Raw genomic sequence first — 26,270 nt, 5'->3', positions numbered from 1 at the left:
TGACCATCCAATCCTTCCAGCAGGTTCCAGCACATGCCAAGGTATACCAGCTACTTCCATGTCATAAAGGCTTAGTCATGTCTCTTGACCAAGCAATGAGCTGGTGCCCTGACAGTGGTTAGGGTGCATACCTGGCAAACCCTTGGGTATACATAAAGGGTGCAATATTTAACTGTAAACCTGGTGATAGCCACAAAAATCATGGCAAGAGCAACTTCGGAAAGAGGGTCATAAGTTCATGACAACGCTGTGAATGGAAATGTATAAGCGGAAAAAGGTCGGAGGAGCATGGAATTAATGTTGTGAAGGTGAGGGGCACTCGGCCCAACCGAAATCAGTAATTGAGGCATGTGAAACGTGGCTGGGCAGAGGGAGACGGTTAGGGCGCTTGGCCACGTCTTTTTGGCCGTGCTCGTCGGTCTTGCACTCCTCCTCGCTGCCCTCCTGTCCCCTAATGTCGACTGCGACGGAGAATCCACCTCCTATCAATACAAAGCGATCTCGCAGAAATGGAGTCATCAATCTCCCTGCACCGGACGTCCCTCCTTCACCACCACTGCCTCCCCTTCCTGCCAAATCTCCTCTACGAGCCCGCACTCGCTCCAGCGTCGACTCCGCAACCATAGCCGCGGTTCTGGCACCGACTACCACGACGTCAAGGCCATCCACGCTGTCAGCACCCGAGCGTGACCTTACACTGTCGTTCGTTTCTCCACCGGATGCCATCGATATCGCGATCTCCTCGTCCCCCTCAACAGTCTCTGGTTCAGCCGTTGGCTATGCGTCTCCCTCGACTACTTCCCTATCTCCGAGTACTCCATCATCGGTTGCTGGGCCATCCGGTACGTCTAAAAGGACACATGCCTTGCGGGAATTACTGGATACGGAGCGTGCATATGCGTCTGATCTCGCACTGGTGCGAGAGGTATACGTTAGGCTGGCTCGCGATCCGATGGATCCCTTCGCGGCTGCCCCACTACCCACAGGGCCGCCAACGCCTAAAGCCAGGCCATTGAAGAATCGAGGTCGAGCGTCAAGCGGCGGACGTCCCAAAACCGCAGGCGGTATACCGACAAGCCCCCCGTTGAGCTCACCTCCGTTCTCCCGCGCCCAGACATCTTCGGTCCTATCACCCTCGTCTTTTATACCTTCTCTGAAGCGCAAGGGCTCCAGTCCCTCATTGACGAATCAATCCGCCAAGCCTGATAACCCGCCGCCTCGGCACAGGCAACCAATGTCGGACCAAGATATCGCTGCTGTGTTTCTGAACATAGAGAAGTTGGCAGCACTATCCGAAGAGTTGTGTAGACTGCTGCATGTTGCGATACATGGTGATCCCTCACAAGAAGGTTATGCTGTTGGTTCGATCATGATGGACTATGTATGTCATATCAGCGTCATGCAGCATACAAGATCTAATTATGATATAGATACCTCGTATGCTGCCTTATTACAAGGTATACATCGCTAAGCACGATGCGGCCGCACGCCACCTCCAGGCGATTACCCCTACGATCACCTCATACCTCTCCACCGCTCGCGTTATCATTTCACCCCTCACGAATGCGTGGGATCTGCCTTCATTGCTTATCAAGCCCGTTCAGCGAATCCTCAAATATCCTCTTCTCTTGAGTGCGATAGCCGATGCAAGCCTTGGGGAGATGCCGGGCACGATTCAACTACGTGAGGCGAAGCGAGCTGCAGAGAAGGCGTGTAACGATGTGAACGAGGCAAAACGAAACTGGGAGGAAGTCGGAAGCCTTTTGAAGAGTGCTCGTCAGCGCAAATTGGCGACGTCAGTGTCGGGCTTGCCTAATCGAGTGCCTTTGCCCCCCGCTCTCGAAATGTGGGACCAGCGCTTGGAAACGATGGAGAAATCAATTCGACGGTTCGCAGGCGAGTCACGGGAATGGGTCAGGGGATTTCGGACTGCGACAGACAAGCTCGTCCTTTGGGCTGATGCTAATGAGCGCACAATGCGTGTCGGCATGATCGAAGGAGAATCTCACGATGGAAGAGGTCGCTGGTCCCGAAGTGCAGTCGAGGAAATCATTGGGGGCATATGGAGGCTGACAGTAAGCCCCCTCGTTACTCAAAATGCCAGGTTTTCCTGATTGGCGGTGTGTAGGACAGCAGAGTACAAGCCCTACTTATTCCCGCGCTGACCAAGCTGCTGGTCACCATATCTTCGCCTCGTCTACTGATGCAAGCTTTGCGCTCATCTTTGCCTGATTCCATAGCTGGCGCTGTGAGCACTCAGCTGCTGGCAGACCTTCCTCAGTTAGCACAGCTGGCATCAAGAGCATACACGTACTGCATCAAAGCGTTTGCAAAATGGCAGTGCGAGCTCTGGGAGGGTGTTCGTATTGCATGGGGAAAGGCTCTAGGAGAAGAGAGCGGAGAATGGCTTCAAGATCTCGAGGGAAGGCTCAAGGAAGACACCGTTGTGGTGGACCCAGCCTTACAAGAACAAATCCAACTAGCCACGCCCGCTCTCGTCCGCAATAACCACTTCACACTGCCTCCTCGAGAAACTCTGCCCCTGCCTAGGCCTATGACCCCTCCGGTCGTCACAACCAGACCCAGATCTATGGATGCTACAGAGCTGACTACCCAGCTCTATGGTCTTCACATCGTCCAAGGGGATGACTCCACTTCAAGGGCAGATATGTTTCCGCGCAGTATTACTTTTGACGATTTGGCGTTCTCACATGGCTCATTCCAGTCCCCGTCTGCATCGTCGCCACGAGACTCCGCGGATACCTTTTACAAGCAGCCATCGACTCAATCGTCGTCGTCAGAGATTCTCCCGCACCTGGCTAACGGAGATCCAATCTCCTCCACGCCATCATTGGAGTTGACCAGTCGACCATCTGCCTCTTCTTCGCTCGCACCGTCGGATAACTTTGACGAAGCCAGTGCTGGAACCTTCACGGTAGAGTCTGGAATGTTGCGAGGACTTCCATTGGATGAAGCTTTGCGCTCAGTGGGTGTCCAAGAAATAGACCTCGCAGACGATCCACAGGCACAATGGGCGGGTCTCTACCAGGAGCGTAAGCTACTATATGCTGAGGGCCACCGTTCACCTCCAGAAACACCAGACAGGGCAGAGTCCATGTCCCTGTCTGCAGTGAAAGGTCTCCAGCGATTGAAATCGTCGGCCTCAACCAAATCACTGACAAGGATATTCAACCGCTCTCGTGCTACCACACCTGAAAGAACCCAGACGCCGCCTCTCCCACCGACCACGCCCCCCATGGCAAACGCACAACTTCCATGGGCAAGTTCATATTCTTATCAGGTCCCTGCGCCTCAATCCGACCAAGCGGAACTCGCTCATTACAATTTCTATCCCATGCCTTCTCGAGGCGCAGAGGTACAACCGCAACCAATGCTAGCTCAACAAACATCCGTCAAGGATACAATGATTGCATATCGTCAGCATTCAAAGCAGACGTCAGCTAGTTCCACCGCAACTTCCAACCCCGGGCTATCTCCGCGATCGTCAGGCACAACGGGAAGTGTAACATCATCGCCTCCTGGCTCCGCGTTCGTACCACCGCCGCAGCCACGACGCGTACACTTTTTGGCATCGCCTATCACAGCATTCCACCTTCCAACACCGAGATACTCTACTTCCCCCTATACTTTCCACGGTCTCCCCTTCCTTACGCTGCGGGTCGGTGATATCATCACTGTTATACAAGAATGTGGCCGACCCACTGATTACCGCGACTTTCCGTTATGGACCGATGGTCAGGAAGATCGTTTGCTTGTTGCGCGAGCGGAAGGCGGGCACGAAGGATGGGTTCTAGCGAGCTTTGTCTTGCCCATTTCTGCTTAAGAGCGCGCAATCAAGTTGCTAGCGCTATCCCTTATACTCTCCAAGCTCATGCAATGTACCATTAAGTCATGTATTGAATATCCTATGCTAAGCTCAAGATGGTGTTGTAGGGATATATAGACGTTGGGCACACCAATCCCTGACAGTTAATGAACCAAATATCCAAGAAAATACGAACGATGACGTTTTCAAGCCGTCCCGGTTGCAGAGTCTCCACTCTCCGGGGAGGCTTCCAGAGAAACGATTTGTCTCGCCCTAGGAAATTCCTCGAATGGCCTATCCAGCCCTTCATCGGAAGGATCCATGACTGGCCTGCCGTCCTTTCGAAGGGGCCAGAGTGTGTGACGGAACAATCCGGTCGAATCATACTCCTGCTTCAACCTGCAGAGCCGCGTGAAGTTCTCCTCCCCATATGTAGCTGTAATCCTAGCGAGTTTCTCGCAACGCTCAGCGAACTGTGATATATCAGTAACGATTCATACACTGAATTGACCGAAACGCACGCTAGGAAGGGGTCCACCAGACGCGATGGGCCCCATCACATCTTGAATCCACTGCAAAGCTGTCAGACAGAGTGACAGGAACCTAAACGGCATGGCCATACCGCTTCACCCGTTTTGATACAATCCTCGTCGCCTCCGAAGCTAGGCCACTTATGGAACGCGACCACAGTGAATGCAGCCTCTCGGGTTGCTTGGGAGATGCAGCCCTCAGATAGGTCTGGTAATACTCCCCCGGCAAGTTCGAATAGCCAGGCTACTTGACAGTCAGAGGCAGGGAGATTGTGGGCAGAAAGGGACGTACTGCATCCGTCCGTAGTTTCAGCGAAACGACGAACAGTCTCGCTGATGACATCATCACCCAAGCCAGAGATCATTGCATTCCGAAGGAACCAGCTGCGGCCTTCCATCCCACCTTCCGCGTAGTGCTCTCCACCGGCTGATCGAAGCACGCGCTCAACGCTGTCTTGTTGAGAGAGGAATGATTTCTCCGCAACTTCGTTCAGAAGGCATGCTTCACCTGGAACAAAGTGAGTGGAGCACTTGGAGAAATACAAGATGGTTGTTACCGGGCCACGAAAGAATGGCATCCAAAATTGGCTGTCCTTCAGAACGAGGTCCAAAGAAACAAATTTGAATAACAACAATGCCTGGCAGACCTGGCGGACCAGCGGTGAGGAGAACATTGGCATACAATGAACGAGGCGACGACTTGATCGTATCACGATAATGCGAGATGAGAGAAGGGGTGGTCGCGGTATTGAATTTGCTGTTATGAGTCAACCTCGTGTTCAATGTGCTGAAAAGAAGTCGTACTATAGAAGATTCCCGGCGAAGCAAATTGGAATCGGGTATGCTTTGATCACATATCGCGTGACAATACCAAAAGCGGGTCCGCAACCACGAATTGCCCACCAGAGATCTGTGTCACAAAATGAGCCGCGAGCAATCCTTGTTTGACAGACACCTTACTAGCATTCTCGTTCTCATTGACAATGACGATGCGGCCGTCGGCAAGAACCATTTCAACCTCCACGAGACTGTCACAGCTGAGACCGCGCATGCGGCTTTGGAACCCGAAACCGGCCAGAAGAAGGACAGCACTTCCGACAGGGTGGGCCGCGAGAGGAGCATGGTACGGAACGAGGACGCGAGTGCCGGAGCTCGTGATCGCGGGGAGCTGCTGAGATGCTGTGTAGTTGTCAATGTGTTTCTGAGGGACTCCGGGAGATACCAGGATATATGCATGCGGATGAGGATAGGTTAGACCCAGGTAAGGCGTGCTGTTAGTCGCTGGCGTGACCGATGGGCCAATGTGCAACGCCGACGAAGAGGAACCGCTTGGGCCAGACGGCGAAGAACCAAAATTGAAAGGACTTGCACCATTGGAAGGCTCCGGATCCGAAGGGAAGAGGGTCCAGCTGGTGCCAGAGGGCATGCCATAGGGGTTAAACGGGCCTGTAGCCTGAGAAAGACTGAACGCGTCGAAGTTAGTGTTTGAGGATCCGAACCTGAACGGTCCTTGATTCAGAGGAGCAATCGAGGTGGAATCGTTCACGTAGCCAAATCCATTCCCCATACGCAAAGCAGATGGGGGGATTCTACTGATGAGATCTTGGCCGGATGCAGTGACGTGGTTGAGATGAGGCACTTCTCCGTCCGCGTGAGGTATCGCCGAACCATTTGGAACTTCGGTGGATTGAGCCATCTTGGGTCGTCGACGTCTTTCGTCGTCGTCATCGCCTTCGCTGTCGTTCCGGTCACGCCTATAGCCGGCCAGTGGTGCCGCAACAGGCACTTCTTTGCCTTTTAACTTTCCGTCCTTTTCCCATTCCCGAATCGTGATGCGATCTGTTGCAAAGTGCATGTCCCTCATGCCTCCGAGATCAATGACGACATCTCCAGCAACACTCCAGCCATGGGTTCCATAGCCGCCTGCTTTGGCCGAGGGGTATAATCCATGCTTCTTGCAGAAAAGAATCGTCCTAATACAACAGTAAGGACAGTCAAATCTTCATTTGATATGAGTACGCACACAGACACATCCTCAGCATCGACAGGTCTGACGACCAACTGGGCTGGAGACCTAAGGCCGCGATTAAAAGTATAGACACATTTATGGTACCTCAAATCGTTGATTGTCAGGGTAGGGAGACTTGGCGGCCGCAAGGACTCACTTTGGGTCATCTCGGGTGACAACTTCGCCTTTGACAGATCCTTGCAGTTCCAGAACCATTTCATCGGTAATAGGCTTGGAGTATGACTCATCATAGGTGTCAGGGAATGGCATAGTCCAGCCCTCAGGCTCAGGGGGCATTTCACCAATCTGCATTGTGGAGAATTGGGTATGAAGGTGATAGCCAAAGTGCAGGGTTACCGTAGAGGGGCTTGCGGTATGAGGGACATATTTCGCATTTAGGGCGAACGCCTTTATGCGTTTCCCGACACACGAGGAGAGGCTGCGGTGGGAGGGAGAGAGAGTCTCTTCGGGAGTGGTCCAATAGGCGGGCTCGTAGATATTACGTAATTCGTCACCGCTGTCTGTCCCTGAATGAACTTGGGGGCCCCTGTGCGCCTACCTTCTGCACGTCTAATTCGCTGATGGTTCACATGGAATGAAGTCAGCTGTCACAAGACGTTCATCATACACACCCTAAGGCACCCACATGTTGACGACAAGAACTTTATTTTCGACAATGTGAAAGGTCGTCATGCGGAATCCCCGCAAATATTACACGGGCCAAAATCTAAAGTAGCAGTTACCGTTGAGCAAAATTCACCTCATGTATTCCCATTGGCTTGGAGAGAACGGCCAAATTCGGCTCCAGACAATTGGGTGTCAAAGGACCATTGCGTGTGACTCTGCGAATCTTCTTCCGAGTGACGACCGAGTGATTATCTGGTTTGAAACGGTCGATGCTGTTCGTCGTACGATTCCAGCAGAGTGGGCCGTCATATCCCTCATTTCGGACACCGGCACGCTCCCCGTGTACCACTTTGATGTTTGTTGTTATTTGTATTCTTACTTCCCCACTGGTCGATGACACTAATGTGACAGATGATGAGAGCTGTGCGACGGTTACGTATTTGTACAACAAGATAATCAGTAAGAACCCAGATGTGAAGAGTGAGCCACTACAGACGCTGGAGCTGCTCCCGCGCAGCCTCGACAGCGGCATCAGCCAGCGCGTCCATGCCGCTTTGGGGTGATTTGTCAGAAGCAACGCTGCTTTCGCTGCTTCCCGGTCGATCCTCATCAAGACCATGATCATGATCATGCCGAGTGCAGTTGGCGTCGCACGTGAGATGCATCTTGACCTTCTTCCGTCTGTGACTGCGGACTCTCGGTTCATCATCATCATACGAACGCTTTCGTGAGCTCCACGGCGCCCTCGAAAAGGAAGGAGAAGGGGTGGTGCCGGTGGTTCCGGTAGACGGACGTGACCACCCTCCGCTGTAGCTGCTGGAAGATGGTCGACTAGAAGACGTTCGAGGTGGTGATGGTCGGTGGAGAACGGAGGGCATCGGGGAAGACTGTGGTGAAGTGACTTCGAGCGCGGTCATCGTCCGTCCTATCCAATCCATCCGCTGCTTCGCACGCTCGGCAAGTCTAGCGGCGCCGACTGCTTCGTCGAGCGTGTCAAGGTGTGGGTGTTGGGAGAGGATGAGTGCGCGGAGGGAAGGTGCGAGGGAAGAGGTGAATATTAGGATCTGGAGTGCGGCTGGGAGTGGTAGCGAGGGATGAGTGAGGAGGGGTAACGCTCGAGCAAGGTGTGTCGACAAAGGGGTGTATCGCGACTGGGAGTACGATAAGCGCATGTAGCACATGGAAGCGAGAAGATGCATACACAATGGAGTGTCATGAGCGACTCCCATATGTGCTGTGCTTCTGAGTTGAGGCCTGCTACCCCCCCTGGAATAGAGATGAATCCCTGTGCGGCACGACCTAGATCGTTGTGTGGCAATGCGACTGCTGATGTGCTTCTCTGCCTGTTCATTGATGTGAAGCGTGCTTCGTGTGAGTAGGGTGATGATGAAGTGAGATTTGGCCTGGCACTCAATGGCCTATGAGCCATTGTTGTCATTGTCGTTGTTGTCGTTGTTCGTGGAGTGTGAAAGGGGGAGAGAGACTGGCATGGACTGAGTGTATGCTATTATATACCATTCGTTCCATGTCGAGAGAGGGGGGAAGGCGGGCATCAACGAGGCTGGTCCTATGCGAAGTAGCAATGTGTCTGAAGCGACTAGGTGAGACGCGCCCACTTTCACCCACCCAATTGCAGCCGGATCTTTCCAGTCTATTCTGATTCCACACAGCTTTGCCCACGCGCGAATAGAACCCGCTCTCATACCATCCCCTCCTCCTCCTTTCATGCTCTCCAGTCGAGACTCATCTCACACTGAAATCCCTCAATGGGCTATGATGGCGCACTTGGCATGGTAACCCTTTTTCTCATGACCACAGAGCCTGACCGATCTTCTCAACGAGAACTACCCAGCATTTCATCGTCGAGCAACTCTCATCCTTATTTTTCGATCGTCTCGCCCCTCTTATCTCTCGGGGGCTGACTTCCAGAAATAATTTCTCCGGTTGCCTTCCTACCAATGAGACTCTCGTAAAGAAACGGCGCTCTTGTCTTGCAATCGGCTCTTTCCTAGGGAGGCGGTCTGCTCCACTGCTCAGGACGGCGCTCTTTTACGAGAGTCTTGTCCAACCCTGACGGTTTTCCTTATCTCCAGTGGTCAGCCTGCCTTGCCGTAAGGAACGTGCGGCAGAGGGGTACAGTGCCTACTTGGGGTGGGAATCCGTCTCACCAACCACGTCTTGCGAGTGGCCCCTCACGTGGCTCGCACCCATTTGGGTCTGTTCAGCCACCTTACATACCCCCCCCCCACTCCGCCTGGCATGCACTCAGCCCTCGTCATACCCGTCGCTCGTGGTCTTTCATCCCTCGGTGTTCCTCGATCCTTCCTGGTGAGCATGTGGCACCAGTCTCAATCGCAATGCTGAGACGGCACACGGAAAAATTCCCGAATCACCACATTTGCTTTCCGTGTGTCGATCTGTTCTCTGCATCAATTCATCTCTAGAATGCAAGTGCGGCACCGGCATGTCTCAGCCAGAGTATGAGAGAGGGGCCTCCATTCCGCGGCCGGCCTCCGAAATTGTCTCATCCAACCCGTTGCGGCAGGACACCGCTTGCGCGTTCTGCAGGAGCGGGAAAGGTGTGGAATGCACACGTATATTGCGCCGAGTACAAGAAGCATTCTTCCCTTCCTTCTCTGGGATGGCTGGCATTGGCCTTCTGACTGGGGAACGAGGTGGCCGGCGGCATGCCTTCCGCTCAGCAGGCACTCTTCTGGACATCGGTAGTGCCCCAAAAAGACATCACCTTCAGAGGGGCCGTCTGCGGTCTTATGACTACTGGTTTTCTGAGACTCTCGTAACAATGCATGGATATCCAAGATGCCGGGTCAACCACTCTGTACTTGTTTGAGATTGCGTGACTATGACCTTTTGGACAACACTAGACCACTTCGGGCGACTTTAGACCAACACCGGGTGACCGTACACCTTCTCCAGCTCTGCAGCAGAGTGGCCCAGTAAGGGATAGCGCCTCTGTCTTGCCCTCCGGGGAAATTCTGGACCGACCCGTGGGTCCACAGAGGGGAAACGTGCAATCGAGGTCCTCCGAGGCGGTCGATACCAGTCGACCAGCCACCCACCACTAACCGGCACTGCCGCTCATTCCTCGGGTATAGCCTCCCGTATGCCCATCATGTGGCACACGCAGCGCACCACCCCCGCATACCTCACGCTGTGTATGTCGCTCGATTCAACTGCACGGTCGGACCAGTCTTAACTGAAATACTGAGACCAGGCAGATCAGATCGCTATTGCCACCGAAGTACACTCATAGCAGTTGTAGGTGCGCTCAGAAATGTGTCGCCTGTACCTGCTGACCCGGACCTGACTGATTCAGCTAACGTGGGGGCTGCTTATGCTCAGAACACACTTGAGGGGCAACATCCCGCCGGCAGAATTGTCTGAGGGGCAAAGGATGGCATTCTGACCGTCGGTGGGGATAGGAGCGGAATGGAGGGAGGATGCCTATGCTGGCGGGCAGAAGCGCATAACATTAGACAGAAGCTGCACAGGTGGCTTGCTAGCTATGCGAGTCATGAATATGCATCATTGCTAAGGGTTCTCAATGTTGGATTGAACATGAGCATGGTTCATTGTTCGTCGAACTGCGATTGCGGTACAGTGTCCATCCTCACGCCCATGCTAGGCTTGACCTCCAGGCCCATACTCTTCATCTTGCCAATTTGAGTGCGCTCCCGTTCAACCTTCTGAAGCTCTCTAAGTTCCGCGACGCTCAAGAAACTCTCCTTGTCCTTTTCCGGCTTCTTCCGTGAAGCCCGCATGTCCGCCAAGTCCTTCTCAGGATCATAGGTTCCCTGGTCAGGCAGGGTCTCCCCGGCCCGGAGAGCGTTCATACGATGTTCGTACGCACGGAAGTTGTAGTACTTCTCGTGTGGCAGTGTGCCGGTATTGTAGTCCTCCATAAATCTACGGCATAACAGCATAAGACCAGAAGGTAGGGTATCTGTCATGACTAGCTCACCTGCCAAACTCCTTCTTTGTATTCTCCTTGCTGAGTATTTCGGGGTTCAGGAACCGCTCCTCCACGAGCCAGGAACGGAATTCTTCGTCCTTGATGTACATGCTAGCGCCGGTCAGGTCAAGGTATGCATGCCGACCATGCCAAACAACTCACTCGGATTCGGAAATAATCCCATATTTGCCCCACTCCACTGCGACAGCGGATTTCTTCTTTCGGAATTTGAGGCATAACACCATAGCACCGGAACGAACAACTCACCTTATCTTTCTTATCTTTCTTGTCTCTCTTCTCCTTCTTTCGTCGACTCCGCTCAGTGCTTTCCGCTCTATCCCTGTGTCTCCGCCGTCGTTCCCGGTGATACTCTTCTGAGTCAGATGATGGAGTCCGGGACACGGAGCGAGACCGCTTTCGTCTCCGTGGCGGGCTGACGGACCGATCATCCCGTCGCCGTCTGGGAGAGCGGGACGGAGAGCGCCCTCGACGGCGTGGTGGAGGGCTGTTAGAGGGGCTGCGGCGTCTGCGTGGATGTGGAGAGTCAAGTGAACGTCTTCGAGAAGGAGATGGTGAACGTCTTCGAGTAAGGGATGGTGAACGTCTTCGAGAGAGGGATGGAGAACGCCTTCTGGGGGGTGGACTTCTTGAGCGGCTACGGTATCGGGGTGCATCGTCTCTTCCTCTTGTATCATCTCTCCGTCGGGGAGGTGGGGAGGGACGGTCGCGGTCGTAGTGTGGTTTAGAGCGAGGTGGAGGTGAACGGTCGCGTCGTGCTGGACGTCGCCTGTAGTTCGGATCCATATGAGGAGGGATGTCGCGCTCCATAGAATTTGATCAAAAGTAGCGTCCACAAGATCTCAGGAGAGATGATTTTTCGCAGCAGGAGCAGAAGGGTTTAGGAAGCGGCCCAACAACAATGATGTTCCGCAGTTTGGGATCATCCACACTCCTGATGCAAGAGATAGATTTTAGGACCGAATACACCCAAGTCTACCAATATCAAGCTAGTATAGAGTCTTTTCCAGTATGAAGCGAGTAATAACAGTCGAGTTAATAAACAGTAAAGCAGAGTATACACGACGTCCTGTCGAGTTAGTTGGTTGATTATGAACAGCGACAACGGAAGCAGACGTGACACATTGTCGGACGCGTCGTGCTCGTGCTGAGCGCGTCTTCCAAGTCGACGACGGCGTCCAGCACCTAGCAAGTCCGCGACGATGCATATCAAGACTCTCACTATCCAAGGTTTTAAGTCCTACAGGGACCAGACCGCCATAGAGCCATTCAGGTGAGCCTATTGACTTAGGCATGATCTCCCTCTAACGCTTCATGTCTACCAAAGCCCGGGGCACAACGTCGTCGTTGGCCGGAATGGAAGCGGGAAGAGCAACTTCTTTGCCGGTGCGCTATTGTTCATTGTTACCCCACGGTTTTGCTGATTATGTCAACAGCTATCCGCTTTGTTCTGTCCGATGCATACACGTCCATGTCTCGTGAAGAGCGTCAATCGCTCCTGCACGAAGGACCGTCTATGCACACCACCCTCTCCGCCTATGTCGAGATCGTCTTTGATAACACCGATGGACGTTTTCCGACTGGAAATAATGAGGTTGTTTTGAGGCGCACAATTGGTCTGAAGAAGGACGAGTACAGTTTAGATCGCAAAAGTGCAAGCAAGGCGGATGTCATGAACCTTCTCGAGAGCGCTGGGTTCAGCAAGAGCAATCCTTATTATATTGTTCCTCAAGGCCGTGTACGTGCTTGTTTTTAACCCAAGGCAGAACTCCGCTCATATATGCGTCCAGATCACGTCCCTCACCAACGCAAAAGACTCTGAACGTCTAAATCTGCTCAAGGAGGTTGCCGGCACCAAGGTCTACGAGCAGCGTCGTACTGAATCATTGCGTCTAATGGAAGAGACCGACACAAAACGATCAAAGATATCTGAACTTCTCGAATTTATCGAGCAGCGACTGGCCGAGCTGGAGGAAGAGAAAGAGGAGTTAAAGGAGTTCCAAGCCAAGGATCGGGAGCGTCGGTGTCTCGAATACGCTCTCTACAGTCGCGAGTCAGAGGATGTCAACCAAGCCCTTCAAGATCTAGAGGACGAGCGGAGAACAGAAGCTGCTGATGCCAAGGAAAGACGCCAGGAGTACTCCGCACGAGAGCGACAGCTCGAGCAGCTTGAAGCCAATTTGACCGCCGCTCGGTATAAGCTTTCTTTGCTCGAAAGTACGAAGGCCTCATTGCGTGACGAACTGACGGAGTCGGTTCGCAATCGAACCGAGCTGTCTTGTATCGTGGATGATTTAAAAGCCGCTGGCGAGAGGAGTGAAGAGAGACGGGACGAACTACAGGAAGCCCTGACAGAGATCGAGGAGAAGATAACTGAGAAAGAAGCAGAACTAGAGGACTTGCTCCCTCAGTTCCAACAGATCACCCAGCGGGAGAGGGCGGCGAAGACTGAGCTGGAGGATGCGTCCGCACGACTGCAAGCACTCTATAGCAAACAGGGAAGATTGTCCGCCTACAAGACAAAGGCCGAGCGGGACGCTGCACTTCGCAAGGAGATTGCTTCTATCAACGCTTATCTCGCCAGTCAGACATCTGCGCTGGAACAAGCGAATCTCGATCTGAATGCTCTGACTGAACAAGCCGATGGGAAGAAAGAACGGGCAGAAAGGCTTCGAGCGCAGGTTGATGAGGAACGTGAGACTCAGAAGGGATGGACGGAGGAGCTCCGTGAGCTTGAGGAGAAGCAGGCACGGTGGCGAGAGGACTTGAAGGATCTATGGAAGGAGGATTCTCGCCTCGGAGTCACTGTTCAGCGTGAGAAAGACGATTTACAGGTTGCTGAACGCGCGCTTGCGAGTATGATGGATCGCGTACGTGCAATGTTATTATCCATCAACCATTTTTGCTCATTGCTTTGCAGGACACGGCCAATGGCTTGAAGGCTGTTGATTCAATTGCTCAGCGCCTGAAGTTGACCGGTGTCTACGGGCCACTTTATCGTCTCTTCGAGGTCACAGATCCCGTGACATACAACACCGCGGTTGAAGTGACCGCACGAAACAGGTAAGCGACCCTAAGCGTTTCTAGCAGCTTGACTCAGGGTGCGAGCAGCTTGTTTCATGTGGTGGTTGACAACGACGAGACCGCTCGCAAGGTCGTTGAAGTCATGAACAAAGAGCGCACTGGTCGTCTCACTTTCGTTCCTCTTTCCAAACTCAAGACCAAGCATATCAATTACCCACCGCCCGATCCCAATGGCCCGCAGAAGCTTATCGACAAGCTGAAATTCGACGCCAACTTGAGTCCCGCCTTCGAGCAAGTCTTTGGGAAGACGCTTGTCTGCAGGAATCTGGAGTCGGGCTCTGCTTACGTCCGCCAGTATGACCTGAACGTCATAACCACGGACGGCGATCGCATTGATCGCAAGGGCGCCCTCACTGGTGGTTATGTTGATATACGCAAGTCTCGACTGGAGGCTATCAAGACTGTCAAGACCCGGAAAACCAAGTTTGAGCAAGACTCCAAAGCTTTTACTGAAGGAAAGAAGGCTATCACTGTCCTAGAGCAAAAGAGGACGGAGGTGGCGGGCCAAATTGAGCTACTCAAACGTCGTCGCGCCAACGCTGGAGGCGCATGGGGACAGCTTATGCAAGAGTCCATTCTTCTGGAGAGGGACGAAGAGGTTCTGCGGGGTCGGATCAACAAGATGCAAGGGGAGATCCGCGATCTTGAAGCCGACATTCGTACAAACACCGTTCGGAAGGCAGAAGATGAACGCGAACTGCGCAGCCCCATGACTCGCACGCTCAGCGACGAGGAACAACAGGCCGTCGAGACAGTGGGCAAGCAGTGCGAGCGCTTGCAGAAGTCGATAGGAGAGATCAGCAAAGACAAGATGGATGTCAGTTTGAGGACTTTTCCCCTCGGGCTACACTGACGTCTTCTCCTAGATCGAATCCAAAGTCAGTCTGTCCAAGGTTGAATTGAACGAAGGCCTTCGTCGACGCAGAGAAGACATCAGGGCTCAGCTGGAAGCTATCGGCGATGTCGATGCGGGCGATAACGCGGGAGACGACCTTGTGAGTCGAGCCCATGAGCTAGAGGGGCTAAATAGAATGATCGAGAACCTCACGTTTCAGTCAAAAGGTGCGCTACTTGGTTCGCCACTACCCTTTCTTTCTAACATCTTCAACAGCTAATGAGACCGAGCTCGAGTCCCAACAAAGCAAAATTCAGACGACAGTCGATCAGATTGAGAAGCTTCAGCTGAAGCAGACTGAGGAAGGCCGTGCCCTGTCCAAGCAGCAAAAGGGTACTGAACGCTATGTTTCAAAGCGCCAGCTACTTGTGCAGCGCAAGGACGAGTGCACGAAGCAGATCAGAGACTTGGGAGTGCTTCCCGAGGAGGCATTCGAGAAATACATCAACGTCAAGAGCGAGCGAGTGCGTTCCTATATGCTACGAGCGCTAAAACATGATCTGATCGCTTGGACAGCTCGCAAAGCAGCTCAAGACTGTCAATGAAGGGCTGAAGAAGTTCCAGCACGTCAACAAAAAGGCTTTCGAACAATACAATAACTTCACAACGCAGCGCGACAAGCTGATCCAGCGCCGTGAAGATCTCGATAAATCTGCTGCGTCCATCGAGGAACTTGTACAAGTTCTGGATCAGAGGAAGGAGGAAGCTATCGAACGCACATTTAAACAGGTCTCGAAGTTCTTCGAAGAGGTCTTTGAGAAGCTTGTACCAGTTGGACGGGGCCGTCTCATCATGCAAAAGAGGATCGACCAGGACGAGGATGATCAGGAGGATGATGACGAGGGCGCACACCCAAGTGCCATAGATAACTATACTGGCGTTTCGATCAAGGTCTGTCCTCACGCCTTCTTGGCTAATATGTCGCTCATGACCCATAGGTGTCCTTCAACTCCAAACATGATGAGGGCCTTCGTATCCAACAACTCTCCGGTGGGCAAAAATCGCTCGTTGCGCTTGCCACGGTGTTTGCGATTCAGAAATGCGACCCTGCCCCTTTCTATCTGTTCGACGAGATTGACGCGAATCTTGATGCTCAATATCGTACCGCCGTCGCATGTGAGTTGTTAAGTGCCCTGTTCCTTCTTGGTGGCTAACATGTGCCAGCTATGATTCACGAGCTGTCCGAGTCGGCGCAATTTATCACGACGACATTCCGGCCTGAAATGCTAGCACAAGCTGACAAGTTCTACGGTGTGGTGTTTGACGCCCAGAAAGTGAGCACTGTGAGAAGCATCAGCCGTGACGAAGCGCAGATGTTCGTAGAGCGTGAAGCACAAGCGCAGTGAGGGTCTTCGATGTTGTACTGGTAATGTATTTCTGTCTGTGGTATTTTCTGTGTTCTGTACCGCTGTATAGTCTTTCTGTGATGATAATAATGCTGCTGATGATGATGATAATAATTTGATGCTCCTTCACCTGCCGTAGCCACAGAACCATTGATGCGAGTGAGGAACAGATCAGAAGCCCCCTGACGGAGCTATCGGGCTGCCTTGTTTCCCGATTGGACAATGAACTGACTGATTCTCTCTCTGCCCATTTTCACCTTTACATGCATTAAAGTTACCGCCAATCTGACACGAATAATAGCGGCATGGAGAAAAGCGCACAATAAGCCGGCTTCGCGGGCCGTTTATTCCGGCCATCCACTCGGGACGTCGTCGGCAGGATAACAAAGCGCTAGCCCCTTTCGACCCTTTCAATGATTTGTGCTTTGTATCTGGTCAAACAACTGGTCAAACAAGCGCATGGAACGCTGAGGCCAACAAACATAATAGGCGTGTGGAGAGAGGAGATATATGTGGATCCAATGAGGCCTGAGCGCAGAGGTGGCACAGATCTAATTGGACATTCCAGCTGAGAAGGAAAGGCCAAGATGCGAATCTTTCATCAATCCATGTCGCGTGGGATACGCCAATGGCATTGTGCGGAGATTAACAGGACACATCCGCAAATAAAAGGAAATCGACTGCGAATATACCTCAACGTCGCCGCTTTTCTCCTCCTCTCCTCTCTCCCGGCCTCTTCACTCTTCTCTCGACTATCACGCCTCTTTACGACGGGATTCAACACGTCGTGCTAGAGGAGAAGACTCGAGAAGACAAAGAAGAAGCGGATTACAGCTATTCCTACAGTATCGAGTCAAGGGACGGTGCCACCCTTGCTTCTGCCCGGGGCGCGTTCCCTCGACCACCTCGCCGCTTATTGTTCTCCTCATCTACGTCTTGGCGACTCTTGTTCTCTTCCACGATCTTGGATAAGAACATTTGCAACAGGTGTTGACAACTCGACCAACACTTGTGGCGATCTCAGTCACTTCTGTTGGCTTGTTCCATCGTCCACCGTTCTCCATCTTCCTCCTTTTGCGGTACGATGGGATCATGCACCTCCAAGCCAACGGGAGAGCCGCCCTCTCCGCACACAGAGACGGTCGAACTTCCCCAGTCTTCCCCAGATATGCGCTATTTGCGCCCTCCGCCTCCGCTGCAACCCGTTCCCCCCAGTCCGGTGCAGCAGGCCCGAAGGGGCTCCGGACCCAGTAACATTACCTCCCCGCCTCAGGGGAAGGGGAAGTCCAACGGTCAGGCCGCACGGGGTGTTGAGCCTTCCAGGGGGAAGAAGCGCGCTCCGGCGCAGAATGCAGAGAACGATCTGGACTCCATCACTCGCAACATCTTGACGAAGAGTAGGCAAGTGCTCGAGTCGGGAAAGGGAGGACTGGTTAATGAGCAGGGGTATATGGAGGCGAAGATCTTGTTGCTCGGTACGTGTAACAGTGTGTATTGAAAAGGTTGTTTACTGATCGGCTTGCCACAGGCTCCGGCGAATCAGGCAAGTCAACCATCCTCAAACAGATGAAGATCCTGCACGGCGACGGCTTTACCCACGCCGAGCTGCTACAATACAAGCAGATCATCCGGCACAATCTGATCGACTCTGCTCAAGCGCTGTTACGTGTGATCTTATCGTGGGGATACCGACCGGAGTTGAGTGAACTCCCATCTGGATGGGACGCAGGTGCGATATATGAGGAGGAGGACGAACACGCCAGACAATGGGGTAACAATGCTGTCATGGAGACTCTTCCCGGTACAAATGAGTTCTCCGTTCCCGTACGCCTTCCAGGGGAGGAAAACGACAGCCCACGTGCAACCCTGCGTCCTGCCAACGGCGAACAGATCAGCTTTAACGACATGATCAGGAATGATGTGGGACCGCTGGCGAGCAGCGCAAGGAGTATGACCAGCAAGAAGAGCAAGAAACGAGGTCTACCAACGGCCATCGATTCACCCCATGGTCCTTCCGGTGCGTTCCAGCTCGGTTCATCAGCCAACGTCCCACCCCTCCCTGGACAAGAGCTGGCACGACCAAATTACGACCCCTTGCACGCGCGCTCCCTCCAGAGCGTGTCTCAGACAAGCACTGTCTCGGACTACAACTACGCCGCATCATCCCCAACGACCAGCGCGTTCCACATCGACTCGGACCGCATGGGACCTGTCCCGCCGCGGGCGTACGGGTCCCAGCCAACGATCATGAGTACTGGCACAGAGAGCGGAGTGAGCGAGACTGTTCAGGCATTATTAACGTACCAGCTGCAGCATGGGAAATGTCCCCCACTCTGGGTTGCTCAGGCAATCCTCGAACTGTGGACAAATCAGAGCTTCATGCGCGATGTGCTGAGACGAAGCAGTGAATTCTATCTGATGGACAACGCCCCCTAGTGCGTTGACTGTTCTGGTCACGTCGGTATAGCTGATTGGATGTTGCAGTTTCTTTAAACATGCAGTGAGGATATGCAGCCCGCAATATTGGCCGACTAACCAGGATGTGCTGCGCTCACGGGTGCAGACTCGGGGTGTGACCCAGTCCAGCTTCGTCGCTGATGGCATGCGTATCCAGTATGCACATTCCCCTGCTGTTTGACTGGTTCATTCATTGCGTCTCTAGCATGTACGACGTCGGTGGTCAGCGTGCGGAACGGAAAAAGTGGATCGTCGCATTCGAGAGCGTCAAATGTGTCATCTTCACAGCTTCTCTGTCCGAGTACGACCAATCTCTACTTGAACATCCGGAGCAAAACAGGATGCAAGAGTCGATCGAGGTATTCAAGAACATCATCACGTCGCGCTGGTTCCAAAAGGCGACAATGGTCATGTTCTTCAACAAGATGGATGTCTTTGAGGAAAAGTATCATCGCAGTCCGATGAAAAACTACTTTGCGGAATACTCGGGGAATGACGTAGAGGCTGGCGTCAAGTTCATCATTTGGAAATACCGCCAGGTGAACAAGAACAACGCACCGGTCTATTCACAGTATGTCAATTGTATCTGTGTCATTTCGATCCCACCGCTTACCTACAAAACAGCATTACAACAGCAACAGATACAAATCGAGTAAGCAAACAGCCCATAAATTCTTTTACATGCTGACCATCAAATAGTGCTCCGTGGTGCTCGCCGCTGTCCGAGAAAATATCCTCGATGCAGCTATCCGAGAGTCTGGACTGATCTAGTTGCTTTGCTTGATATCTGTGTTACGATAAGTTGGGATGATGATGGTTCTTTATCTGTATGACAGTGTAGACTTCAGTCATTGGGCATGGTGTGACATCGGTATTTGACATGAAATGATATGATCTTGTTCAGTGTACAGACAGTGTTGTCTGAGGCACAGCTATATGTCAAGCACACCATTCACAGGCAACACGCGTGAGCGCTTCTGTAACCTGCCCAATGCTCTCCACCGTCGCCCACTCCGTGGCCGCATGTGCCCCGTTCCCATCAACACCAAATAATACAGAAGGAATGCCTGCATCGGCCAAGAGCGCAGCATCGGTCCAGAACGGTTCAGCGCGCCACACTGGTTCTCTCTTCAAAACATCCTTAACGTGCTTCAGCACCAACTGAGTAAATGGAAGTGCCGTGTCCGCTTGGAAGGGTGCACGAGAGGTGATTCGTTTGATCGAGAAGGCGAAGTTCGGCACCATAGCGACAAGGTTGTCCAGAATGCCACACAGCTGTGCTTCGACAACCTCGTCTGTTTCGCCAGGAACCGTTCTGCGCTCCACCGTGATCGTGCACTGTGCGGGGTAGGAACTAGGCTCCTCGCCACCCTTAACCAGTCCGGCATGTACCGTACCGTTTCCAAGCAGTGCATGGCCCTTGTCCTGAGCTAAACGGCTCCCGAGCTTGTCGAGTTCTACGAGGAAGTAACCTGCCTTGACAATAGCGTCGATACCCAATTCAGGCCGGGATCCGTGCGCCGCCTTTCCATGAATCGTGACTTCGAACCATGCAAACCCTCGATGCGACAATGTGACTTGCAGGTAAGAAGGTTCACTGATGATCGCGGCATCCGCTCGCCAGCCCGCGTCAAGTAGCTCTTCTGTGCCGAGGGAGAGATTCTCTTCGTCTGCCACAGCGGCGACAATAATGTCTCCCTTCAATCCGGAAATCTTCCCCCGTGCAGCAGCTATCATGGACGCTGCCACCCCCCCTTTCATGTCGAAGGATCCTCGACCGTGTACAGAGCCATCGATGATATTTCCGCTCAGTGGGTCGCCCTTGTAACCCGCGTTTGTTACGGTGTCAATATGACCGTTGAACATAAGGCTCTTGCCTCCACCGGCGCCTTTGGCAACGCCTACGACCGAGGGCCGGCCAACTGTCGCCTCCAGAATATGTACGTCGAACTCGCGATGGGCCAGCCAGGCAGCCACGTATTCCGCGATCTGGACCTCGCCCGCTCCGCCAGCCTTAGATAGATCAGGGTTGGAGCTATCGATTCGTACGAGCTGCTGAGTGAGTGTGACAGGATCGTCAATCGTCACGTCCAATGGTGTTGGGTATGTTCTGGCACCCTCCGTACAGAGTAGTGCGACGATGGTATTGGGGCCAAGACCGAGTGCTTGTGGTGCCAGAGCAGCAACATTCCGCAGGCCGGCAAGGGTCGAAGCCCCACACGGACCCGCCTCGACTCCGTACTTCAGCAGATCCTGTACGGCATGATGGGCCTCCCAATCTGATACACTGGTGCTCACATCCACGCCTCCTTTCAATAATGGCCATGCAAGGCTTGACACCGTTCCACAATATAATCCATCCATGATCGTTCGACTTGTTGGGATGGTCTTCATCTCTCCGGCCAAGAGACTCGCTTTCAGACATGCGGCCGTATCAGGCTCGACGGTGAGGATTCGCGCTTGGGGGTGCGAGGTGGACATGTAGTGTTGCGCCACAGCGTGCGCAAAGCAGCCCACTCCGACAGGTGACACGACCACGTCGGGTGTTCGGCCGAAAAGGGAGACACATTGGGTGTCAAGCTCGAGGAGCATAGTAGTATATCCATCGACAATCCACTAGAACCTGCATGAGCTGCAGCATGACTCATTGAGGAAATGCTTACCTTTGGTATGTCTTCATATCCTGGGAAAGACGTGTCTTGGATAAGTATACCTCCTGGCTTTTTCGCATCGTTATACACCTTCTCAACTGCTAGATCATAGTCGCCAGCAACAATCGCAAGCGTTGCTCCTTCTCCAAGGATAAATTCCCTGGTGGGAAGAGGAACCGTCTTTGGTACATAGATAAAGGCCGGGATGTCCAACAGCTTGCCCATCCTAGCGACAGCGCGACCATGATTTCCATCTGTTGCAGCATATAGAGCCAGCCCCTTTCCTTTAGAGGCACCAGCAAGCTCTTCCAGAGAAATATGTGTCGAAAGGTTGAGCGCATCTGTCACAGCACGGTACGCTGCCCAAGAAGCGCCAAGGATCTTGAAAGCTGGGAGGCCCAGGCGACAACTCTCGTCTTTCAGCAATACATGACCAACATTCACCTCTTTGGCAATGGTATCCAGACTAATGACCGGTGTCTGGACATAACCTGGAAGTTGTTCATGGAACTTGCTCGTGGCAGGATCTGGATTGCCAGAGAATGTAAACGAGGAAGCCGCTTGATTAATGTAGATACGCGGAAGATATTTTGCACTCATCTTCATAAGGCCACTTCTGCCAGATCAGTGATTATCCTCTAGCCAGTCCAAGAAATGAATGATTTTCAAGTTGACCGGCGTAAGGAAGGGCGTTCGGAAGTCGGCAGGGTCACTTCACTGCTCGCACGCTGTCACTCGCGCCCACGGTTGATGGCGACATTCCCTCCACAACGCCCACCGTAGCCAACAAACAAACATGGAAGACAGTGCGAAGGCCAGCGGTGCAATCCATTTATACAACGGTGTTATCAACCTGTTGTTTGAACAAAAATTCCTTGCCCAACAATGTCCCTACCACCGTTCAACGAGTCCTTCGCACCGAGGTACACAGAGTCACCGAATCCATCCTGGCAGTACGGCGACAAAGTTGGAGGAATCACTGCCGCTCAACAGTGGTTGGAAGGGGAGAAGCAGGGTTGGACATCATTAGACACATCGGTGGAAACTTCGTGCGTCGTTCTTATTTATGCAATCCCTAATGTCCAATTTGCTCTCTAGAAAACTCTATCCGATGATGATCAGCGGCATAGTTCCTCGGCCAGTCGCCTTTGTGTCCTCCATATCAGAAACTGGGGTGGAGAACCTCGCTCCCTTCAGGTCGGTGGTACTTCCATATCCCTATCCATACATCTGACGGACACCATCTTAGCTTCTTTAACATGGTCGCCTTCGACCCTCCAGCGATTATCATTTCTTGTTCGAATAAGCCGCGGATCAAAGACACTTGCCATAATATTCGAACTACCAAAGGCTTCACTGTCAATATTATCAGCGAACCTTTTGTGGAGAACGCGAACGTGACTGCCGTGGATTGCCCGGAGGGAGTAAGCGAGTGGGACGTGAGTGGGTTGACGAGGGTGTCGAGTGTGAGTCCTCCTGAATGTCTCGGCTTGATACGTGTAATAACCACTGAACAGGTTCTTGTCAAACCAGCTCGAGTGAAAGAAAGTGCTTTCAGTATGGAATGTGAACTGCTTGATGCGCATAACATCACTAATCCCTCAACTGGCATCGCGTCCAATACGTTGATTATTGGCTGGGTCAAGCATATCCATGTACGCAATGATGTGCTCAACGAGCGCGGGGTCGTCGATCCCACCAAGTTGAGGCCAGTTGTAAGGGTAGGAGATATCTCCTATGCGCGACTGGGGGACGTCTTCCGCTTAACGAGGCATGTGTGGGAGAAGGAGAAGGAGAAGATGCAGGGGAGCGCACAGAAGGATCTCGCAGAATCAGCTCATTTATAGATCGTGACGATTTCTGTATGTGGCGAACGACTCCTACGTTCTTGTCACTCATCGCTTTAGAAATGCATGAACGGTCATACTCCGGATCTTCCGGTTTATTGCCTGGTATGGAAGTTGCAGAGTGAACTATTTTTCCGTTGTGATGCGCATGATATCAACGCCTTCAAAGAATATGGATCGAGCTTCTGCTATGCAACGATTCGGCACGGTTTAGAGCTCTACTCCAGTGTTCCCGACAACACCGGAGTTCTGATCAAACCCGCAGTTATTCGTGGAGCTTCGCATGTGACAAAGTGAAGCACTGGCATTTAAAGCCTGCGCCGGGACATGGCTTGACCTACGAAGTACCCGTCGGAATGACTGTGCCTCCCTTCGACACCACCTTCGCCCCTAAGCATACCACCTCTCCTAATGCTGCTTGGAACTTTGGTGAACCAATTGGGCGGACCCCAACCCAGAAAGAATGGCTGGAAGGAGATAAGGCGGGCTGGAAGTCATGGAACACGGTCGAGACAGATCCAATGCCAGTGTCATTTCTTCCAAACACTGCTGTATTAGTCTGACTTTAGACAAAGGAAGCTTTACCCGTTGATGTTGGGTGGGATTGTACCACGACCCGTCGCCTTTGTGTCCACTGTTTCCACCTCTGGAGTGGAGAACCTGGCTTGTTATAGGTATATTATTAGATTTTTCTCACGTGACCCTTCGAAGTCGCTAATATGAACGTTCGTTTTAGCTGGTTCCAGATGATTTCCTTCCATCCACCGTCCATCATCATCTCCCCTGCCAATGCACCGAGGAGGAAAGATACAACTCAGAACATATTGGACACAAAACAATTCACTGTCAACATCATAAGTGAACCGTTTGTGGAGAATGCGAACGCATGTGCTATTGACGCACCCGAAGACTTCAACGAATGGCCGTTGAGTGGACTCACGCGTGAGCCAAGTGTAAGCAGGTTCAATTGTATTCCGAATGTCGTATGCTAAAGAAATCCAGACTTTCGTCAAACCTGCCCGAGTCAAAGAGAGCGCGTTCAGCATGGAATGCGAAGTGAGCTTTACTGCCTGACCGTCAGCTCTATGCTGAATATCTATACCAGCTCCTCCAAGCCATCGACGTTAGGCATCCTGAATATGACCGGCCCGACTTGGGCGACGGCCTGACCACTCTCATCATCGGTGTCGTGCGTTATATCCACGCACGCAAAGATGTCCTCAACGACCAAGAACTTGTTGATGTGGTCAAACCCCAGCCAGTGTCGCGGCTGGGAGACATCTCCTTTGGCCGGGTAGGCAATCTGTACCGGCTTAAGCGGTACAAATGGGAGGAAGAAAAGGAAAACATCAAGGCTGCGCTGAAACAATAGGCTCAACCATCGCAATTCGTCTCAGACCAAATGAGGGTATTAGAGCCTACGACCACGGAGAAGAGAATGAGATTGTCCCATACAACAACAACCCGGGACGCTGGCGTGACTAATACAATACTGATATACATACAGATGTGGTGCGATATGTTCAGTCCAAAAAAAATCAGTCCAAAGATGCACGTCTGTGCATTTGCGGATACTCGGGGAACGGACTCGTATCAGGTGTCTCGAGCCCACTTGGGCTGTAGTTCCAGGTAGCCTGGCTGTTGGGCGATCCGAGGAAGAGCGGTCGTTGGCTACTAGTGAGCCTGCGGTGGGCAGAGAAAGAGGAGAGACTGTTGTAGTCGAACGGCGGTCTTCGCCTGGCCCTGGTGACGGGCACGTACTGGGTGATTGTCTCCGCACGGACGCGGCGCATGTTGAGTAACAAGCGGCTACCGCTGATAGAGGCGATCACTTGGAACCAGGGGACTGCGAAAGACTGCAGAGAGACACGTGCAGCCACGAAGATGACGACAGTGATGGTGGATGCAACCGCTATGATGCCAAAATAGTAGATTCCATCTCGCATGATCGCTTCGCCAAGATGTGTGGTCACGTCTCCCTTTGCTATGAGAATCTGTGAGATACTTGTCCGAGGATATATGGAGAACGAACCATGAGCGTGTGCCCTCGCAATGGTAAGGACAAATACGACGATAGATAGGAACATCCATGGGGACCAGAACTGCCAGAACTGTACATGCGCAGTGAGAATAGCCACGCAGCCTGGAGCACCGGGGTTCTTGCTTGCTCCAACTTTCATAGGGTCAGCGTTGGTCGATATGATGGATAAGGTCACTCACCCGTCACCTCAGTCGAGCCGATTCCAATCAGAATAAACGAAGCCGCGAAGCACATCTATCCAATGTCAGCAGTAGAACGTACATCTCATGAACGGACTCACCCCCAACAGCGTCCACAGCACGATCTTCATCTTTTTGTCCCCGCCGTACAGCACCCATGCCTGGGTCATCAGAATAATTTCCACTAGTGCAATGCTAAAGATGGCGCCGAACTCTTCTAGAAGATACCAGAATACGCAGTACTAAGGCACGCGTTAGGTTGTGTGGGGTTAGAGCCGAGGAAGGGGAACGCACTTGGAGGCTAGGGTTGGGTGCGAGCGCACCGGAGAGATCGAACGCTAGTAGAAGGGGCACGAGATATCGATTCTATGACCAGCAATTATCAGTGATGCTGGGAAGACGGGAGCGAGAAACGCACAAGGAAGAAGACGACCACTCCAAATCCGTTCTTTGGTTCCCTCCATATGTACCTGACTTCCTCCTCAAAAGTCAAGGCATAATCTACATCACCACCATTAGCATAGACACATTAAGACAGTAGGGAAGGCGCACCATAGAAAAGCAAGGCGAGCGCCGCGACTGTAAAGCGAACAAAATGCGGATGGCCCGTCAATGATCAGCACGAGATCTGCACGAGTGCGGGGCAAGCCTCACCAGAAGCACGCTACACAACACGAGGCGACAAAAGTCAATATTCTATGTGGCGATAGTCCAGGACAGCATACGGACCTTCATTATCACAGCGTCGCTGATGAGCCAGACGGCGGTGGACGGATCCGGGATGCCGA

At 52.6% G+C, this 26,270-nt stretch overlaps 10 protein-coding genes across 10 annotated transcripts; 5 read left to right on the top strand and 5 right to left on the bottom strand.

The window, feature by feature from the left end:
• Positions 1 to 896: 896 nt before the first annotated feature.
• Positions 897 to 6,713, bottom strand: DACRYDRAFT_102705 (uncharacterized protein). The gene is made up of 11 exons (XM_040767658.1): positions 6,522 to 6,713; positions 6,380 to 6,469; positions 5,317 to 6,329; positions 5,161 to 5,266; positions 4,914 to 5,113; positions 4,649 to 4,864; positions 4,449 to 4,600; positions 4,348 to 4,398; positions 2,129 to 4,299; positions 1,431 to 2,075; positions 897 to 1,381 (listed from the first exon to the last, which is right to left on the bottom strand). Exons 1-9 carry the CDS (start codon positions 6,674 to 6,676, stop codon positions 4,033 to 4,035), a joined length of 2,250 nt encoding a protein of 749 aa, XP_040623944.1. The 5' UTR covers positions 6,677 to 6,713; the 3' UTR covers positions 897 to 1,381; positions 1,431 to 2,075; positions 2,129 to 4,032.
• Positions 6,714 to 7,346: 633 nt separating this feature from the next.
• On the bottom strand, positions 7,347 to 8,420 carry DACRYDRAFT_119826 (uncharacterized protein; the record flags this gene model as incomplete). Its single annotated transcript, XM_040770872.1, has 2 exons — positions 7,347 to 8,142; positions 8,193 to 8,420. 2 exons carry the CDS (start codon positions 8,418 to 8,420, stop codon positions 7,480 to 7,482), a joined length of 891 nt encoding a protein of 296 aa, XP_040623943.1. The 3' UTR covers positions 7,347 to 7,479.
• A 2,137-nt stretch (positions 8,421 to 10,557) lies between these two features.
• On the bottom strand, positions 10,558 to 11,583 carry DACRYDRAFT_85484 (uncharacterized protein). The gene is made up of 4 exons (XM_040776736.1): positions 11,232 to 11,583; positions 11,127 to 11,182; positions 10,974 to 11,075; positions 10,558 to 10,918 (listed from the first exon to the last, which is right to left on the bottom strand). The coding sequence occupies exons 3-4, from the start codon at positions 11,072 to 11,074 to the stop codon at positions 10,582 to 10,584; spliced, it is 438 nt and encodes a 145-aa protein (XP_040623942.1). The 5' UTR covers position 11,075; positions 11,127 to 11,182; positions 11,232 to 11,583; the 3' UTR covers positions 10,558 to 10,581.
• Positions 11,584 to 12,184: 601 nt separating this feature from the next.
• DACRYDRAFT_59910 (RecF/RecN/SMC protein) lies at positions 12,185 to 16,307 on the top strand (the record flags this gene model as incomplete). The annotated part of the gene is made up of 11 exons (XM_040775592.1): positions 12,185 to 12,255; positions 12,310 to 12,368; positions 12,419 to 12,720; positions 12,773 to 13,852; positions 13,903 to 14,045; positions 14,094 to 14,883; positions 14,933 to 15,128; positions 15,178 to 15,425; positions 15,478 to 15,852; positions 15,900 to 16,077; positions 16,126 to 16,307. The coding sequence occupies 11 exons, from the start codon at positions 12,185 to 12,187 to the stop codon at positions 16,305 to 16,307; spliced, it is 3,624 nt and encodes a 1,207-aa protein (XP_040623941.1).
• A 346-nt stretch (positions 16,308 to 16,653) lies between these two features.
• Positions 16,654 to 17,359, top strand: DACRYDRAFT_25449 (uncharacterized protein). The gene has a single exon (XM_040774166.1). It carries the CDS (start codon positions 16,721 to 16,723, stop codon positions 16,877 to 16,879), a length of 159 nt encoding a protein of 52 aa, XP_040623940.1. The 5' UTR covers positions 16,654 to 16,720; the 3' UTR covers positions 16,880 to 17,359.
• A 1,366-nt stretch (positions 17,360 to 18,725) lies between these two features.
• On the top strand, positions 18,726 to 19,660 carry DACRYDRAFT_97428 (heterotrimeric G protein-like protein alpha subunit A; the record flags this gene model as incomplete). Its single annotated transcript, XM_040777453.1, has 5 exons — positions 18,726 to 18,742; positions 18,792 to 18,920; positions 18,970 to 19,335; positions 19,389 to 19,416; positions 19,464 to 19,660. 5 exons carry the CDS (start codon positions 18,726 to 18,728, stop codon positions 19,533 to 19,535), a joined length of 612 nt encoding a protein of 203 aa, XP_040623939.1. The 3' UTR covers positions 19,536 to 19,660.
• Positions 19,661 to 19,703: 43 nt separating this feature from the next.
• DACRYDRAFT_59658 (acetylornithine deacetylase) lies at positions 19,704 to 22,015 on the bottom strand (the record flags this gene model as incomplete). The annotated part of the gene is made up of 2 exons (XM_040775577.1): positions 19,704 to 21,380; positions 21,428 to 22,015. 2 exons carry the CDS (start codon positions 22,013 to 22,015, stop codon positions 19,704 to 19,706), a joined length of 2,265 nt encoding a protein of 754 aa, XP_040623938.1.
• Positions 22,016 to 22,300: 285 nt separating this feature from the next.
• DACRYDRAFT_112365 (uncharacterized protein) lies at positions 22,301 to 23,262 on the top strand (the record flags this gene model as incomplete). The annotated part of the gene is made up of 4 exons (XM_040769400.1): positions 22,301 to 22,464; positions 22,514 to 22,612; positions 22,665 to 22,881; positions 22,933 to 23,262. The coding sequence occupies 4 exons, from the start codon at positions 22,301 to 22,303 to the stop codon at positions 23,260 to 23,262; spliced, it is 810 nt and encodes a 269-aa protein (XP_040623937.1).
• A 719-nt stretch (positions 23,263 to 23,981) lies between these two features.
• DACRYDRAFT_112364 (uncharacterized protein) lies at positions 23,982 to 24,634 on the top strand (the record flags this gene model as incomplete). Its single annotated transcript, XM_040769399.1, has 3 exons — positions 23,982 to 24,215; positions 24,265 to 24,318; positions 24,368 to 24,634. The coding sequence occupies 3 exons, from the start codon at positions 23,982 to 23,984 to the stop codon at positions 24,632 to 24,634; spliced, it is 555 nt and encodes a 184-aa protein (XP_040623936.1).
• Positions 24,635 to 24,732: 98 nt separating this feature from the next.
• On the bottom strand, positions 24,733 to 26,217 carry DACRYDRAFT_25447 (uncharacterized protein; the record flags this gene model as incomplete). Its single annotated transcript, XM_040774165.1, has 7 exons — positions 24,733 to 25,246; positions 25,295 to 25,435; positions 25,483 to 25,537; positions 25,584 to 25,724; positions 25,777 to 25,848; positions 25,901 to 25,983; positions 26,208 to 26,217. The coding sequence occupies 7 exons, from the start codon at positions 26,215 to 26,217 to the stop codon at positions 24,801 to 24,803; spliced, it is 948 nt and encodes a 315-aa protein (XP_040623935.1). The 3' UTR covers positions 24,733 to 24,800.
• Positions 26,218 to 26,270: the final 53 nt, after the last annotated feature.

This window comes from Dacryopinax primogenitus, assembly GCF_000292625.1.
Source record: "Dacryopinax primogenitus strain DJM-731 SS1 chromosome Unknown DACRYscaffold_25, whole genome shotgun sequence".
Lineage (NCBI taxonomy): Eukaryota > Fungi > Basidiomycota > Dacrymycetes > Dacrymycetales > Dacrymycetaceae > Dacryopinax > Dacryopinax primogenitus.
This window is presented reverse-complemented; position numbering and strand designations above follow the sequence as displayed.

Coding starts and splice junctions, on each gene's coding strand:
- DACRYDRAFT_25449 (XM_040774166.1), top strand. CDS start 16,721: ATGATTTGTGCTTTGTATCTGGTCAAACAACTGGTCAAACAAGCGCAT.
- DACRYDRAFT_102705 (XM_040767658.1), bottom strand. CDS start 6,676: ATGCAGATTGGTGAAATGCCCCCTGAGCCTGAGGGCTGGACTATGCCA. Junction 4,865..4,913: donor TGCCATTCTTTCGTGGCCCG/GTAACAACCATC, acceptor ACTTTGTTCCAG/GTGAAGCATGCCTTCTGAAC. Junction 4,601..4,648: donor TGAAACTACGGACGGATGCA/GTACGTCCCTTT, acceptor ACTGTCAAGTAG/CCTGGCTATTCGAACTTGCC.
- DACRYDRAFT_85484 (XM_040776736.1), bottom strand. CDS start 11,074: ATGTACATCAAGGACGAAGAATTCCGTTCCTGGCTCGTGGAGGAGCGG. Junction 10,919..10,973: donor ACAAAGAAGGAGTTTGGCAG/GTGAGCTAGTCA, acceptor GTTATGCCGTAG/ATTTATGGAGGACTACAATA.